The 15094-nt window shown below is 44.1% G+C and overlaps 1 protein-coding gene across 1 annotated transcript; it reads left to right on the forward strand.

The window, feature by feature from the left end:
* On the forward strand, positions 1–10370 carry LOC144737427 (lamprin 0.9-like). The gene is made up of 8 exons (XM_078620106.1): positions 1–325; positions 2491–2577; positions 3549–3608; positions 4796–4948; positions 7349–7423; positions 7649–7693; positions 8343–8381; positions 9058–10370. Exons 2-6 carry the CDS (start codon positions 2517–2519, stop codon positions 7681–7683), a joined length of 384 nt encoding a protein of 127 aa, XP_078476232.1. The 5' UTR covers positions 1–325; positions 2491–2516; the 3' UTR covers positions 7684–7693; positions 8343–8381; positions 9058–10370.
* Positions 10371–15094: the final 4724 nt, after the last annotated feature.

A 15094-nucleotide genomic window follows, 5' to 3' on the forward strand; every position in this document is an offset into this window, starting at 1 on the left:
ACGAGAACGCATCGGCAGCGAGATGCAGGGCAAGACGAATACTACTGGGCACCGATGGACTGAAATAAAAACCCCAGCTTTGTTCGGTTTAACATTCAGGCCAAATAATAAAGTCTGTTTTGGGGGTCAGATCCCTTGAATATGAATGTCTCATTCAGACTCTGCCTTCTCGACAGACCTGTTCTCCACCTGAAGTGACCGAAACGTCGTGAGAATTAAATGTTTTATTTTTATTATTTTCCTTCTACGTGACTTTACCGAAAGAACCAAGAAGAAATATGAATGTCTCGTTAACCCACCACCAGCCGACAGAATACGTTAACGGGTTTGTCACGCAAACGAAACGTATTAATTAAGTTACCTCGGCACTCGCTGGTGTTGTAAATGTTGTGGATTCAGAGAAAATAGGACTGCGTGTCTTCGTCGTGTGAATATACTTTGCGTGTGCGCATTTGGAAATATATGACAGTACTGTATATATGCGTTGGTGTGTCCATGTGTATGTTTTAATTAGTGATGTGCACTATAAAAACGTTGCCACTGGTGGAGACAAAGGCGGTCGGAAGTGTTGGCCAAAAACTCCCTCGTGTACGATGTGGGCCGACATAAGTGCTCGCTAACAGCACTTGCCCCAACAATCTGTTAAGGCTATACGGTGGAGCTTTGTCTAATTAATGTACAAAGCTCATGCGACTATTTATTTGCTTGTATGTCTGTGCATGCTCTGTCTGTGCATATCAGAATTCATCTTAATCAGTGTATGTATGTGGCAAGCTGTTAACTACCTCGCCTTGTACACAAACTCCCTCGTGTACGGTGCGGGCCGAAAAAAGTGCTCGCTAACAGCACTTGCCCCAACAGTATGTTAAGGCTATACGGGGGAGCTTTGTCTTATTAATCTACGAAGCTCAGGCTGATATATATGTGCATGTATATATGTCTGTGCATGCTCTATGTGTCCGTGTGTATGTCAGAATTCATCTGAATCTGTGTATGCATGTGGCAAGATGTTAACTACCTCGCCAGTTACACAGGAAATCGTCCGTTCGATCTCGACCCTGATGCCTGTATATTTGGAGTTTGCATGTTCTTCCCGTGGTCGTGTGGATTTTTATCCGGGTCCTCTAGTTTTTCCCTCCGCATTAAGAAAAATGCGTTTAGAGTGGCTGCTGCTACAGTTTTACACGTGTTAAGCCACTTCATTAGCCAATCATTTGTGGGCAGGTCACTTCTGAAAAAGTGCTACCTCGCTCAGTGCGTCTTACCTGGAAAAATAAAACTTTTTTTTAATATGTGAAAATAAACATAAGCTTATAAAAGTATGTGTACATATACACAGAATGTGTGTTTATGCGTGATGAACGGTGGCCAGGAAAAACAGGTTGTGCGTGGTCGCAGTTATAGAAGGCCAAGTCAGGTTGTGAGTTGAATGGTTAAAAGCAAACCCACCCCCCCCCTAAAAACTAGTGCAAAACTAATATTAAGATCAATGAAATGAAATAGATTACTATATAAAAGGGTGAAAAAGATACGAAATAATAGCAGCCGGCAACAGAGGCATGCTTGATTCTGCAGCCGTCTGGAACACTATTCCGATACTAGGAAAGCACTGGGAGCTGTGCGCTCTTAAATCTCGATTGAAAACCAATTTCTAGAGAACTGCTTTTCGTGTTTAGTTGATTGTCCTTCTCTCGCACCTCTAATTAGCACGTTTTCAAACGTACGGTGCAGAAGAAATTCAACATACATACACACGCTTTGGTTTTTTCAGTAAAGTCACAGTTCCTGCAGTCACGAAAGCTCCAAATCATTCATACACACATTCTTGTCCACGTCCCCTGCTGGTCTCATTTAATTTGGATGAGTTCCTAAAACAATAATACCTCGATTCACATCTCCCCCTTTTGCATCGTTTCGCCAAGACTTCATCACTTTATGAATACCGCTCCCCGATTTGCGTCACCTCAATCCCATACTTGCGTCGACAGCATCGTTCATCCTTTCTCATTATCCGTCGTCTCTCAGCCTTCGCCTCCACCACCTTACCCTGTAGACCGCTTCATCAGCCAATTCGTTGTACTATCATTTGTGATGGCCAGGTTGTTTCTGAAAGAGCCATATTAACAGTGGACCTTACCTGGTAAAAACAAATAGTTTAGTTTTAGTTTAATATCGAGGCAAATGCGACATTTAGTGGTGTCGAGTGGAAATGTACTGAAACTCAAGTAAAAAAAACCCAAAAACCCATAAATATTTGGAGAGGCTTCAATGCCTCCCGTATTTTGACAGGAAATAGACGTGGTGCTTTGCTTTTGGCGTTTGTCAACGCTACACTGGAGCTATTGAGGCTAGGTCTTGTCTTGGCTGGGTCAAAGCCAAGCCAGCCCCTGGTTGCTGCCTTTAAAAGCTGGGGCTCAAACTCCAGGCTCGTCACTCCGAAGTGAAGCTTCATCAGCCTCAACTCAAGCCCTTCTTTCTTGTCGTCGACAGCGAAAGCAGAAAACCCCGAAAGCAAAATGGCCGCCGCTATTCAAGCTCTCCTCGTCCTCGCCCTCCTTCACCTCGCCACTGCGACGCGTAAGTTGGATGGAATATCTGTGTGAGTGTAAGTCTGTGTCTTTGTGTGTCTATCTGTGGATCTCTGTGTGAGCCTGTGTCTATGGATATGTGTGTGAATATATCTTTGACTGTATGTGTCTATGGATGTGTGAGTCTGTGTCTTTGATCTTTCACTTTGTGCGAGTCTGAGTATGTGAGTATCCTTGACTTTGTCTTTGTGTCTATGCATGTCTGTGAGTGTTTTTGTGTCTCTCTGTGGATCTCTGTGAGTGCGAGACTGCGTCTGACTTTGCGTGTCTATGGATGTATCTGTGCGAGTCTGTGTGGTGGTGAGGATTTTTATCCAGGTTCTCTAATTTTCCCCTCCACATTCAGAAACATGTGTTTAGAGTGTTTGGCTGCTGCTATACATTTTCACATCAGCCACTTTGTTAAGCTATCATTCGTGACCAGGTCGCTTCTGAAAAAAAGCTACATAGCTCAATCGACCTTACCTGGTAAAATAATACAATATTAAGTCAGTGCATCTATTTGTGTGTCCGTGTGCACGCGTCTATGGCTGTCTTTATCTTTTTGATTTCTGTGGTGCTGGTCATTCACCCGCTTGTGTGCCGTTACTTGCCTAAATAATTGCTACTCGTGAACGACGCTTGCCCCAACAGTTTGTTAAGGCTATAGGGGGAATCCTTGTGGGAGCGTTGTGGTGTAGTATTTAGCGCACTGTGCTATACACCAGTGACCTGAGTTCGATTCCCGCTCACAACTAATAACGGTAGAGAATATTTGAACTGGTCCTGGGCCTTTCTTTAACTCAGCATTAAAAATAATTGTAGGGGTCAGTGTATAAACATCACCAGTGGGGAGACAAAGGCGGCTGGCCGTTATGCCTTCTAACAGCACTTGCCCTAACATGCTATGCAGGCTATGAAGGGGATTGTTTTTGTCTCTGTGTCTATTTGTGTTGCGTGCGTGTCTCTGCCTTGCCACAGCTGTCGTTGGCAAGCAGACTGTGAGCACTTTATCTACGGGATTCCTGGGCCACCCTGTGGGTGAGTGAAGTTCATTACAACTCAGCGAAACTACACTCAATGAATCACAATGCTAAACGGTCTAAACAGTGATGTTGCCAGTGCATTGGAAAAATGTGAATGAATGGAGTGCCCAATTAGTGCGGTTATGATGGCTCTAACCTTCGATTAACACGGTTGGCGATGTAGGGTGCGAAAGATGTTCAACATAGTGACAGAGTCATATCGTATATTATATTGCTCTAAGGCGATTTTAGTTAACGTGTTGCATGGTCTAAAATCTAAATAGACAAGTGGGCGACGGGGCATGATGAAAAAGCCCAAATAAGTGACCTCCAATTAAAAAAAAAAATCTGTAACTTGCAAAAAAATGGCGACATGTTAAAAACACACAAACAACCCATATAAAGGAGGAACCCTTCAAATAAATGAAAGCATAGGCCAGCAGGCAGCATAGTTCAGCAGGCGGCAGCATCTTAATGTTTCAAATGTGGTCACAGGCCAACACGCACACTCATATTGTCACGCATACATAGTCGCTCACATCCTAACACTCACTCACATTTTCATGCACCCACTCACACATGCTCACAAACACTCACACATTCTTACATGCACTTAAACACTCATTTGTGTACGCATATAAACGTGTTTTTTTTACAATGTGTCTCCATACCTCCCGATGTCTCATCGTTAACCCGTGGACAACTTATAGTGGGCAAGTCGTTGGCCCATCTCACTCACATCAGTCTCACGAATAACCCTGTTCTATATACTTCTATATGCAACGCATGATAGACATAATCAACGTTTTTGGGTTTAGATCGCGTTATTTATAAATGTGTCGTAACCCTCCACCACCCGACACGGCCAATCAGTAAAAATGTGTCACGTTGACAAAAGACAAATAGTTCACTGCTTTAGCCCACCGGTGTGTTGAAGCCACAACATTTACAATTTGAGTACGACGTTTCGCTGGTAATTGCATCCAGCATCATCGAGCAATTCGCCAGAATTGCCCGATGATGCTGGATGCAATTACCGGCCGTGTCGGGTGGTGGAGGGTTACGACACATTTATAAATAACGCGATCTAAACCCAAAAATGTTGATTATGAATAACATTGGTCGCGAAAGCCTACGTGTTAAACTAACGCATGATAGAGCCTGAACCCACATTCTCCATTCTATTCCCTCTCGCTATTACAGGAGGTCTGGGCTATGGAGGCCTGGGCTATGGAGGCCTAGGCTATGGAGGCCTGGGCTATGGAGGCCTGGGCTATGGAGGTCTGGGCTATGGTGGTCTGGGCTATGGTGGTCTGGGCTATGGTGGTCTCGGCTATCACGGAGCGGCCCTTGGAGGTGCCTACACGCACCATGCTTGTAACAGATCCATACACTATGCCACACACTCGACCACCCGTACAAAACAAGTCATGGTGAAATTAGCATTGGAAATTCCACACTCCCATGGCAAGGGGAGAGTTGATCCACACGACAAACCACTGTTGATCTTCCCTACTAAGTGTACTTGTTTTAGCCATCAACCAAGATTTTAACTCTCAACTTCATGATTGCGAGCTGCTCAGCTCTATGGCGGAGCCACCTGGTCAGTTAGGCTCAGCTGCTCTCTAAACGAACATCAGCACCCGCCCTCTTCGGACAGCCACGCCCACTCGACTCATCTGGACTGTGCCAGTCAAAGCAGAGCGGTTGGTAGGCCCACTAAGATATGCAGCTATTTATCAGAAGCGACCTGGCCACAAACGATAGCCCAACGAAATGTCTTATCACGTGGAAAATTAAATCAGGCAAACACTCTGAACGCATGTTTTTCAATATGGAGGTGAAATGCAACCCCCACGTGACCACCACGGGAGAGAACACACAAACTCCAAATACAGAACATGCATCGTCTGGGTCGGAATCGAACCCATGACCTCTTCTATACCAGGCGAGGTTGTTAACATCTCAACCACCATTTCACATCAATCCCTCGTCAACCTTACATCGAATCTCCTCCCCCCGCCCATTAAACACAGAACTGTCTTTCCCTGGCAGCTGAGCTCGTTCACCCTTATAGTGGGCTCGGATACCATGCACCCCCTATCACCGCGGTGGGTATGCTGCATGTGCATGCCCTTGCATGTGCCCCCCACCCCTACCTAATTGTTTGAATTGAATCTTAAAATCCCCTCCCCTACTAACACCATCACCACGACATCCAAAGATGAACGTGAGTCACGAGCAAAATTGGTTTGCCATGATTGCAGTCAACATTGAATCTATTACGGTAGAAGGGAGTGGAAAAATGTATGTATAGGAATAAGGATACATCCTATTCTGAAGAATAGGTTTTCCCATTTTTTCTGGCAACAAAACAGGTGTTAAAATGTTAAAACACCAAACTTAAACCTTTTGCAAAGAATTATATCTGCATTAACCACATGTTCTTTTGGTGAAAATACAAACAAAAAACATGCTCTGAAAATAGATGATGCATTGTCTTTGAAACTGATTGGTCCACACCAGAGAAAGCTTTCTTTTAGAGCTTAGTCTCAAACAGTGTTAGACCAGAGGACGCCAAATCATATTCTTATTCTCATCATGGATGAAGGTGCAGCAATACAACTGCCACCGGTGGCAGGTGCCTCAATGAGAGGTGAGCTCTACAGGATATTTGATTTATCCGGTTTAATTTTCAATGCCGGCACGTAGGAGTTCACGGAGGTGGGAGTCACTTCCCACAGTTCCCCTCCACCGCACGCAATCTGGCGATCGGCAAAAACTGTGCCGAGCCTATTTAATATTTCCGGGTGAAGAGATGCAGAACTGCATTTCCTCAATGAAATCATATCTCAGAAGTTAAGCAGATCTTGAGCCTGGATAGATCTTTGATTGGGCGAAAAACCGCCAAGCATGGACCGGGTGTCAAGGGCTGTTATAATTGGTTCTGTAAAGTTATTGCCACGTTAATTCAGTGGCGACCGGTTCTATTTGTGCGGAATATTTTCGCTTCGAAATGCAAAGGCTTAAACGTTCGGGAATGTCGTGTCGGTGGTGTATGGGGATTTAAACAGAATAGTAAAATCTTTAACGATCATCATCGATATCATTAATTTCAAAAACCACTATTGTTGTTTTATAATGAAACCTAACCGGTAATTTGTCCGAGGTTAAAGCAACAGCAACCGATGACAAGACGGTAGTTGGACCATGAGTATTTTGTGGAATAAAAGTGACGACGTTTCGATCACAACACAAGCAATGACGATCGCTTGTGTTGTGATCGAAAACTCGTAATTTTAATTTAATTAACTTTTCGTTTTTATATTTTTTCATATCTACGTGACTTTACCGAAATAACCAAGAATATGAATTCCTGCAGTTTTAAGTCAAACCACAAAACACGTACCTAGCCAACTGTGCTAATCGGAGGTGTGGAGGAAGGACAACTAAATACGAGAAGTAGTTCGCAAGAAATCAGTTTTCAATCTAGATGATGTAAAATTACCACAGCTCCAGTGGCTTCCTAATATCGGAAGAGCGTTGCAGATGGCCGCAGAAGCGCATCTGAAAGGGCCGCGCGATGATGCGGTGACGGTCTTTGTTCGATGGCCAGCCAAAAGCCGCTGCGAGCATGTGTATGTTAGAACAACTATCACACCCGTTCGTTGCAAACCGTGCTAATTCGAAACGTGCTGGGTGAGGTTTAATGTTTAACCACCATTTAACCCTCCCTCCTGTGTGTGTTGTTTGCAGCCCTCGGCGGACTCGGCTACCCCCTCGGCATTGGCGCCGGTGTGGTGGCTCCTCACGCGGTGAAAGGCAAAATCGGTGAGGGTTTCTCTTTCCCGCCGGCAAATTCCCGGCGCATAAATGTTCCTTCGTTTATACAGCTCAGCTACGGAGTGTTGTTTAATGCGTGTATTAAGGACTGTGCTCGTTGACTGTTGGATGCGTCATTTACTCTCAAAAAAGTCTGCTGTGGTCAATATTATATTGTAACAGGCACGTGAATCTCCGTTAACCTTTGTACTGCGATATGTGCTGTGTATGCAGCTGCCCCGTTGGCGCCTTTTGTTGGTGCCATCTAGGTCGTCACCGGTAAGTGAAGGTCGCAGAGACACCAGAGGCTCACGCAGAGACCCGTACACTAAGACAGAGACTCATACACCTACCGAGACACCCTAAACACTTATCCAGAGACCCATAACTGTTCCCAGACAACCATACACTTACAGAAACTCAAAGACTTATGCAGAGATCCTCAAACTTGACAAAATAATAGCCAAAACCTCCCGAACCGAGTATAACCTTCCCAAATAGAGTATTGAAGCTCCTGGGTGGATTGGTGGCAAAGCGATTAAAAGTGTAGAGATGCACATTTCTCGACACAGTGGAGGGACACGTGGATTAGAGATCACATGAAGGTTATTGTCCCCCCCAACGACAACAATAGGGGGTAACGCTCACAATGACCAGAGCAACCAGATGGATGATAAAATGTGTCAAGTTAACACAGTGATGAGCACATCTGCAAGTCATCTCAGTCAGTGCATAGCAGCTCGGTTTGTAACCATGACCTGCTAGCATCAAGTGCCTCCCAAACATCACCTGACCCCGTCAACGTGCACCTAGCCTAGCAAAAGCACCATTGTGACCATCACTTTAGTGGTGATTCGACCGGGGCTGTTGTTGCTGTTGTTGCTGTTGTCTAAATGTGTCGTGTATGTGTTTGTATGTCTGTGTACAGTGACAGAATTGCTAGGCGATCGTTGACTTGCCGCACCAGGTAACTATTCCATGTAATTGTTCCATTATTCTTGGCACCAATTGGCCCATGCCCGCATTTGCGGCATTAAGTTCGTGCTGCCTTCTGCACTTATTTGACGCGATGCATTAATTTCCTTAGATCATCTGGAAAGTTCGTGGTTCACGAATTCCTCCTCTGTATGTGGAGTTTTATTCCCCAGGCCCCATCCCTTTATCATTATGCCTCACCCATCCCCCCAGACAAGGCATGGCTTGTTCTTTTAAAAGGAAGTGGCAATTAGTTTTCACCCCACGTGGGAACTAGCAAACTCTGGGCTAAACCCGAGTCGATTTCAGTGAGAAATTGTGAGAGTGTATGATCGGGGTTGTGGAAGGAGGGGAGGGGACACGTATTATGTATATGTTGAACTTCTTTGGCGCCGTACGTAGCCAACCGCGCTCATCGGAAGTGCGGAAGGACAACCAACTGAACACAAAAAGTTGTTCTAAAGAAATGCGTTATAAATCTAGATGATTTAAAAGTTTATAGCTCCAGTGGTGAAGGGTTCTTAAAATATTCTTAGAGATACAGGTTTGGTCCGATCTTTATGTGGGCCTAACCCACAGATTGATGATTTATAATGCTGGCTATGAAGGTAGACTACGTTTGTTGAGTGCAATTTAATGATCTGGGATGCGTGCGCGTCTGTGCCCAGCCCTGCGTCCCATCTGCAGTCACTTCAAACAGAAGTGGTGCCTGTGGAAGTGACTCAAGACTCCGGTGAAGAAGTGACTTGAGGAAGGTTATGGACAGCCTCGCCAACCACCCACCAAAGGGAGCATAGGTTCACCACCTACTCCCCTCCCATACCTGCCCATTCATACCGACTGACCCACCCATCCTACCCAAGCCCTTGACTCTCACACGAATTCTCATCGGTGCAATACTATCATTTCGCCATTCGTTAAGTTCCTCACCCCCTACTCCTATGCCAATTTCCTGCAAATTACGCCATTCGGACCCTTGAGTGCGTGCGTGAGTGAGTGTGTCATCGTGTGACAGAGTGAGTGTCGTGATGCAAGTGGGTGGGCGGGTTTGCCGGCGTCTGTCCATAATGTTTTTCTGAACTTCTCGGCATTAACACAAATGACGATGAATGAAAACGACCTGGAAAACAAAATCTACCACGAATAGAAAAAAATATATATATTCTTTTTTTAAAACGAACCCTGACATTAATCGTAAAAAAAAAATATCTGGTGGCGAGGGAAGCACGCACACGGATTCCGATTCTGAAATTTGGGGGAGTAAATACATTTGGTGGCTGAAATTAGTCTGTGATGAAAGCTGTTAAACAAAATATATTAACATTTTAATCATAATGGGACTTAGGAATCGACTCTTCGACTGGACAGAAACCAAAAATAAATCAGCTGGATTGGGATGGTGGGTGCAATGCCAATGGGAGTTTGATTCACAGATGAATATATATACACGAATGATATCTGGGTTCCAAACGCCCCCTCCCCCATCTCTGTGTGTGCCCCCCTCCCCCTGCACTGAGTATACACCTATCGTTACTTAGCTCTTGTCAGCTCCAGAGTTTTGTTTTAACCGGTCGTGAAGTGAGGACACTTCCAAATCCTCCTCCAAGAATTCGAGATCATTGTGGGTCAAATATCTGGTTGACTTTGGCCCCAAAACGTTTAATAGTGGTCGGTCGAAAATTTTCGACACCGGATTATGTGTGTCTGCTCACGCCAAGTGTCATTAACAGCTGTCGTGGTTTTGTCATTCACGATTATGATTTCATTGGCCGGGAATTCAGTTGCACTGTGGATAACGGATGTAAAGTTACGAGTGGCTTAACGATTGAATTACTCGGCCGATGAGATAGGACAGGTGTCTGTTGGATAGTATGATGAAGGTTGTTAAGTTCTGAATTGATCCGACGCGACTTGGGTGGGTATGTTCTGTGAAACGTCCTTCTTGTGTTCCGGATTAAAATAAAAATCTGTACTCACTGCCCTTACGCGTGCCATTGCGTCATAAACCAACTACCGTGTATGTGCATGCAAACGGGTGCGTGAAGTACATTGTTACACACCAACTCTCACATGACCCAATCGTTAACCAAAGTATGGAAATCGTACACAGTAGTAAACAGTTTACCTTCTAGTCCAGGGGTCGGCAACCTGCGGCTCCGGAGCCGCATGCGGCTCTTTTGAACCTTGACCGCGGCTCCGGGGCGGATGCTAGCGAGGGGAGGAGGCGCACTGTGACACCTGCTCTGGCGTTGCCGCTGCTGACAGGTCGCCGCTCCGCTCCACACTGCCCGCCCGGTGACAGGCAATAACGTTGCCGTTGCTTTGTCACATGTTTGGAAGAAGTAAAAACCTTCCTGGGCAGCAAAGAGCTCACCTTTGCTGAGCTGGAACAGCCAGCGTGGCTGGAAAAATTACATTTTATGGTAGACATGACAGCACATCTAAACACGCTAAATACAACCCTTCAGGGGAAAGGAGGCACAGCCCTGCACATGCTGGAGGAGGTTTTGGCATTCGAGCGCAAGTTGACAGTGTTTGTCAAAGATTTACAGAGAGGTACACTGTCTCACTTTCCCTCTTTGAGAGAGTTCAAACAAAGTCATGATACGATAAATTTGGAATATTTCAAGTCTGCAATCACCACAATGCAAAGTTCGTTTGGGAAACGATTCTGTGAGTTCAGAGAGGAAAAAACGACATTATCCTTCCCTGTCACTCCCCTGGCGATCGATCCATCCCTATTGAATATGACTGCATTTGCAGGTGTAAGTCAACCTGATCTTGAGATGGAACTGGCCGATATAGCCGACAAAGATATATGGGTGTCCAAGTTCAAATGCTTGACCGCTACTCTTGAGGATGTTGCCCGTCAGAAGGCCATTCTGGCTCAGAATCATAAATGGAGTGATATTGAAAACCTTCCCAAACAGGACAAACTTGTATTCGAAACATGGAATGCCATCCCCAACACTTATATAAACATGAAAAAGTATGCATTTGGAGTCCTGTCGATCTTCGGCTCCACATATGTATGTGAGCAGGTCTTCTCCAACATGAACTATATTAAAAACAAACATCGATCACGCCTCACAGATGACAGCTTGCAAGCCTGTGTGAAAATGAAGGTGACGTCTTACAGCCCTGATGTGCAGACACTGTGCACTGAGGTTCAGGAGCAAAAATCCCATTAACCAGGTAATTTAGCTATTAATTTGCAAAAATATATTTTACATTGTTAAGTGAAAAAGTCCTTTTTTAATTCAGATTGACAGCTGACTGCACGATCCTGTATATAGCAATAAGGTAAGAAACAATATATGCAGTGTTATATTTGTTTTAAATGTTGCAATGGTTTTGCGGCTCCCAGTTTATTTTTTCCTTCGGAAACGGGTCCAAGTGGCTCTTTATGTCTTAAAGGTTGCAGACCCCTGTTCTAGTCCATTCACGTATAAAAGAGATTAACCTGCCATACACCTGGTCACCCAGACTCTTCAGTGCAGTTAAACTGTTACGGCTTGAATTAAAGATACAGCTTGCACAGATTCAGCATAGCCACACAGCACATTAGCTTCACAAGAATTATTTGAAAGGGAAAAACCAGAGGAATTAGAGAACAATCCACGCAAGCACGGGCAGAACATGCAAACTTCAAATATACAGTCCTTAAGAGTCGGGGTCGAACCCACATCCTCCTGTATACCAGGCAAGGTAGTAAACATACTGACATCATGGCGATATGCTGGGAGACAAGCACTGAGGCTTCACGCCTGCAGTCTCTAAATTTAGGTAATATGCTGATCCGCCATTATTGGACTTACGTGAAAAAGAGCTTCATAGCTGATCCATTCCTCTCGTCTAAATAAAGGTTCTGATTCTATTGGTATTTGAAATGTATTGCTACAGGATACTGCGTCTGAACTGGAGCCATAGAGTAACCAATGTCGAAGTAAGAAAAGGGTCGCGCGTAAAAGAAGACGAATTGATGATGCAGGCAGTAATGAGAAGGAAACTTGCACTATCCGGACACACATGAGGATGGACAAAAGGAACAAGTAAATTATGTTAAGCAAAATTGAAGGAACCAGAAAGAGGAAGACACCCACTACGGGACATCTGCCCATGGATCATGATTCTTCTATCGTATATTCTTTGGGTCTTTCGTTAAAGTCACGGAGATAGGTTCTAATTAAATGAAACAAAAAATATTTTATTTTTTTATCAATTTGAACCTATCTACGTGAATTTTTTTCTCTCCGCCTGATGACGACCACTTGTGTTGAGATGGAAACGTCGTAGTTTTATTTTATTTCTATTAATTTTAACCTATCTACGTGACTTTACCGAAAGATGCAAATAATATGAATTTCTGCAGTTACGAAAGCTTTAAGTCAATATGCTCTTTCGTACACCATGGGAGGCGTGGGGGAGATTAGAAGCAACAGTTTGTACAGATGACGTCTTAGTTGAATATCAAGGTTTTTTAATTATTCCATGGCAGCAGTAACTGCTGTACGGATTGCAGCGATACCGCCAGGGTGTGGAGTGGAAGGTGCAACTCTTCGGCTATGGGTTTGACGGTTTGGTGCTTCACCACGGTCGCAGTTTGGCGATTCTTTGACATTTTCTATTCATGGAACGACGTGTACGCCGAGCGTCTCCCGTGCTTGCTTCCGAGCGCGGTTCAGTGTGGATCCAGAGCTGTCGTCAAAGACAAAGGATCCCGATTACTTCCACTTTTGGGTGGTCGATAATTTTTTTGTTTGCTACGGTCATAGATGCCCCCACCATTCGGACCAATAGATTGTGACGATGAGACACTGCCCTATGTACGTGTGTATGTTGAACTTCTTTCAGACGGTAGGTAGCCAACCATACAAATCGCAGGATGCTGGGAAGAACAAGAAACCAAATACAAAATCAGTTTAAAAGAAATGTTTTTTTCTACGAGTTTTCCTGTGTTCTCTGCTGCCCAAAGCCATGATGCTAAACCACACAATGGAAAGATGTCGGCGTGGGGTAGAAATCAACTTATTTAAAAAAGTGTTTTGAAAACAATGGTTTTATTCAACGGTTCGATTAACGGTCGAGAAGTACGTCAATGGCGCCTGAGACACGTGGCGCCTGTTTTTGTGCGAACCGATTCCATAGTTTAGGGACCGCGGCGTTTTTTACATACACAAATATATAAATAATAAGGCGTTCATGCAAAATGTCAATTGCTAACACTTTATTCAAAAGTATTCTCCTGAGTCACTTTGGTATCTAAAACATTACACATTTTTACATTATCAAGTAAGACCGACTGAGCAACCTGGCTATCACAGATCACAGCTCAAGGAAATTACTCATCACGCGGCAAAAATACTTTAAATGCATGTTTCTACAAACTCAAGAGACCCAGAGACCCAGGAGATCAAGATTCATATATAACCAGAGACCCACAGAAATCCAGAGACCTGTGAACACCAAATGAGACCCATGCTCTTCGAGACTCATACTAAAATGAATCTATTTTTAATTTCTATCAGGCAAGGCCATCCCACTGGGAGATGAAGCTCTTTTTCAGAAACGACCTGGCCACAATATAATCGTTCAACGAAGTGCCTTGTCACGTGGAAATGTATAGCAGCCAAATACTCTTAAACACACGCCGATTATGAATATGGAGGGATATACCGGACAGGTAAACAAAATCCACGCGACCACATGGAGAGACTTTTAGAAACAAATGATAGGCTAATGAAGTGGCTTATGTGGAAATTAGAGCAGTAGCTAAATACTCTAAACCAGTTTTTGATTCTACATCTGGAGGAACCAGAAAAAAATCCGCACGACCACGGGGAGAACTTGCAACTCCAAATACGCAGCATGCCTAAGGGTCGATCGGTATCGAAGCCACGATCTTCTGTATACCAGGCAAAGTAGTTAACATCTCATAGCCAACGTGGCGTTCTGGAACGGTGGCCAAGAGACATAAGCAGACACGCCACAAACACTACCACTGTTCATTCCCCCAGTCGCTCCCACTGATCCAGCACTGAATGCATGTAAACACGTATATCGCAGACATTGTATATTGGTTTAGCCTAGATTTACTCTTCAAAAACGCTAAATTTTACGTTAATAAAACATTTACTTGTAAAATATCATTTTACACATCTGTTGAGACAAATAATAGTGTTCTGATAACGAATTCATAAAATTACCTTTTTCTAATCTGAATCAACAATGAAAGTATTCTGTACCCATCAACGCATTAATCTGAATTTCAAGTCCGAGGATACAGGGCGGCCATTCTGCGCATTTTAAAAATGAAAACTGATAAAATAAAAAACATTTAACAACCCGAATAATGGCCTCTGTTTTTTGTTTGTTCACAAACCATAATGTATTAATCACCTTCCGATTACTGTATACGCCTTAATTCACCTCCGATTGACCAAAAACAGCGAAGTTATTGATGCTTGTGAACGTAATTCAACAAAGGCGGCCATTGAGGGGGATCTCGGATGCCATTTTATTTAGATACACTTTGGGGGCCAAAAAACACGGCCCGGCCAATTACACAAAAATAAACACCGAAAGTTCAGATCTCGTCCCTGCAAGTTGCCAAGAGACACCACATCAGCCCAAACGCCACGCAACATCACGCTGCTCAATCCTCCCATAGACTGAATCAAGCAAAGAGGTGCTTTGTGGATGGAC

This window comes from Lampetra planeri, chromosome 69 (assembly GCF_965212315.1).
Source record: "Lampetra planeri chromosome 69, kcLamPlan1.2.h2, whole genome shotgun sequence".
Lineage (NCBI taxonomy): Eukaryota > Metazoa > Chordata > Hyperoartia > Petromyzontiformes > Petromyzontidae > Lampetra > Lampetra planeri.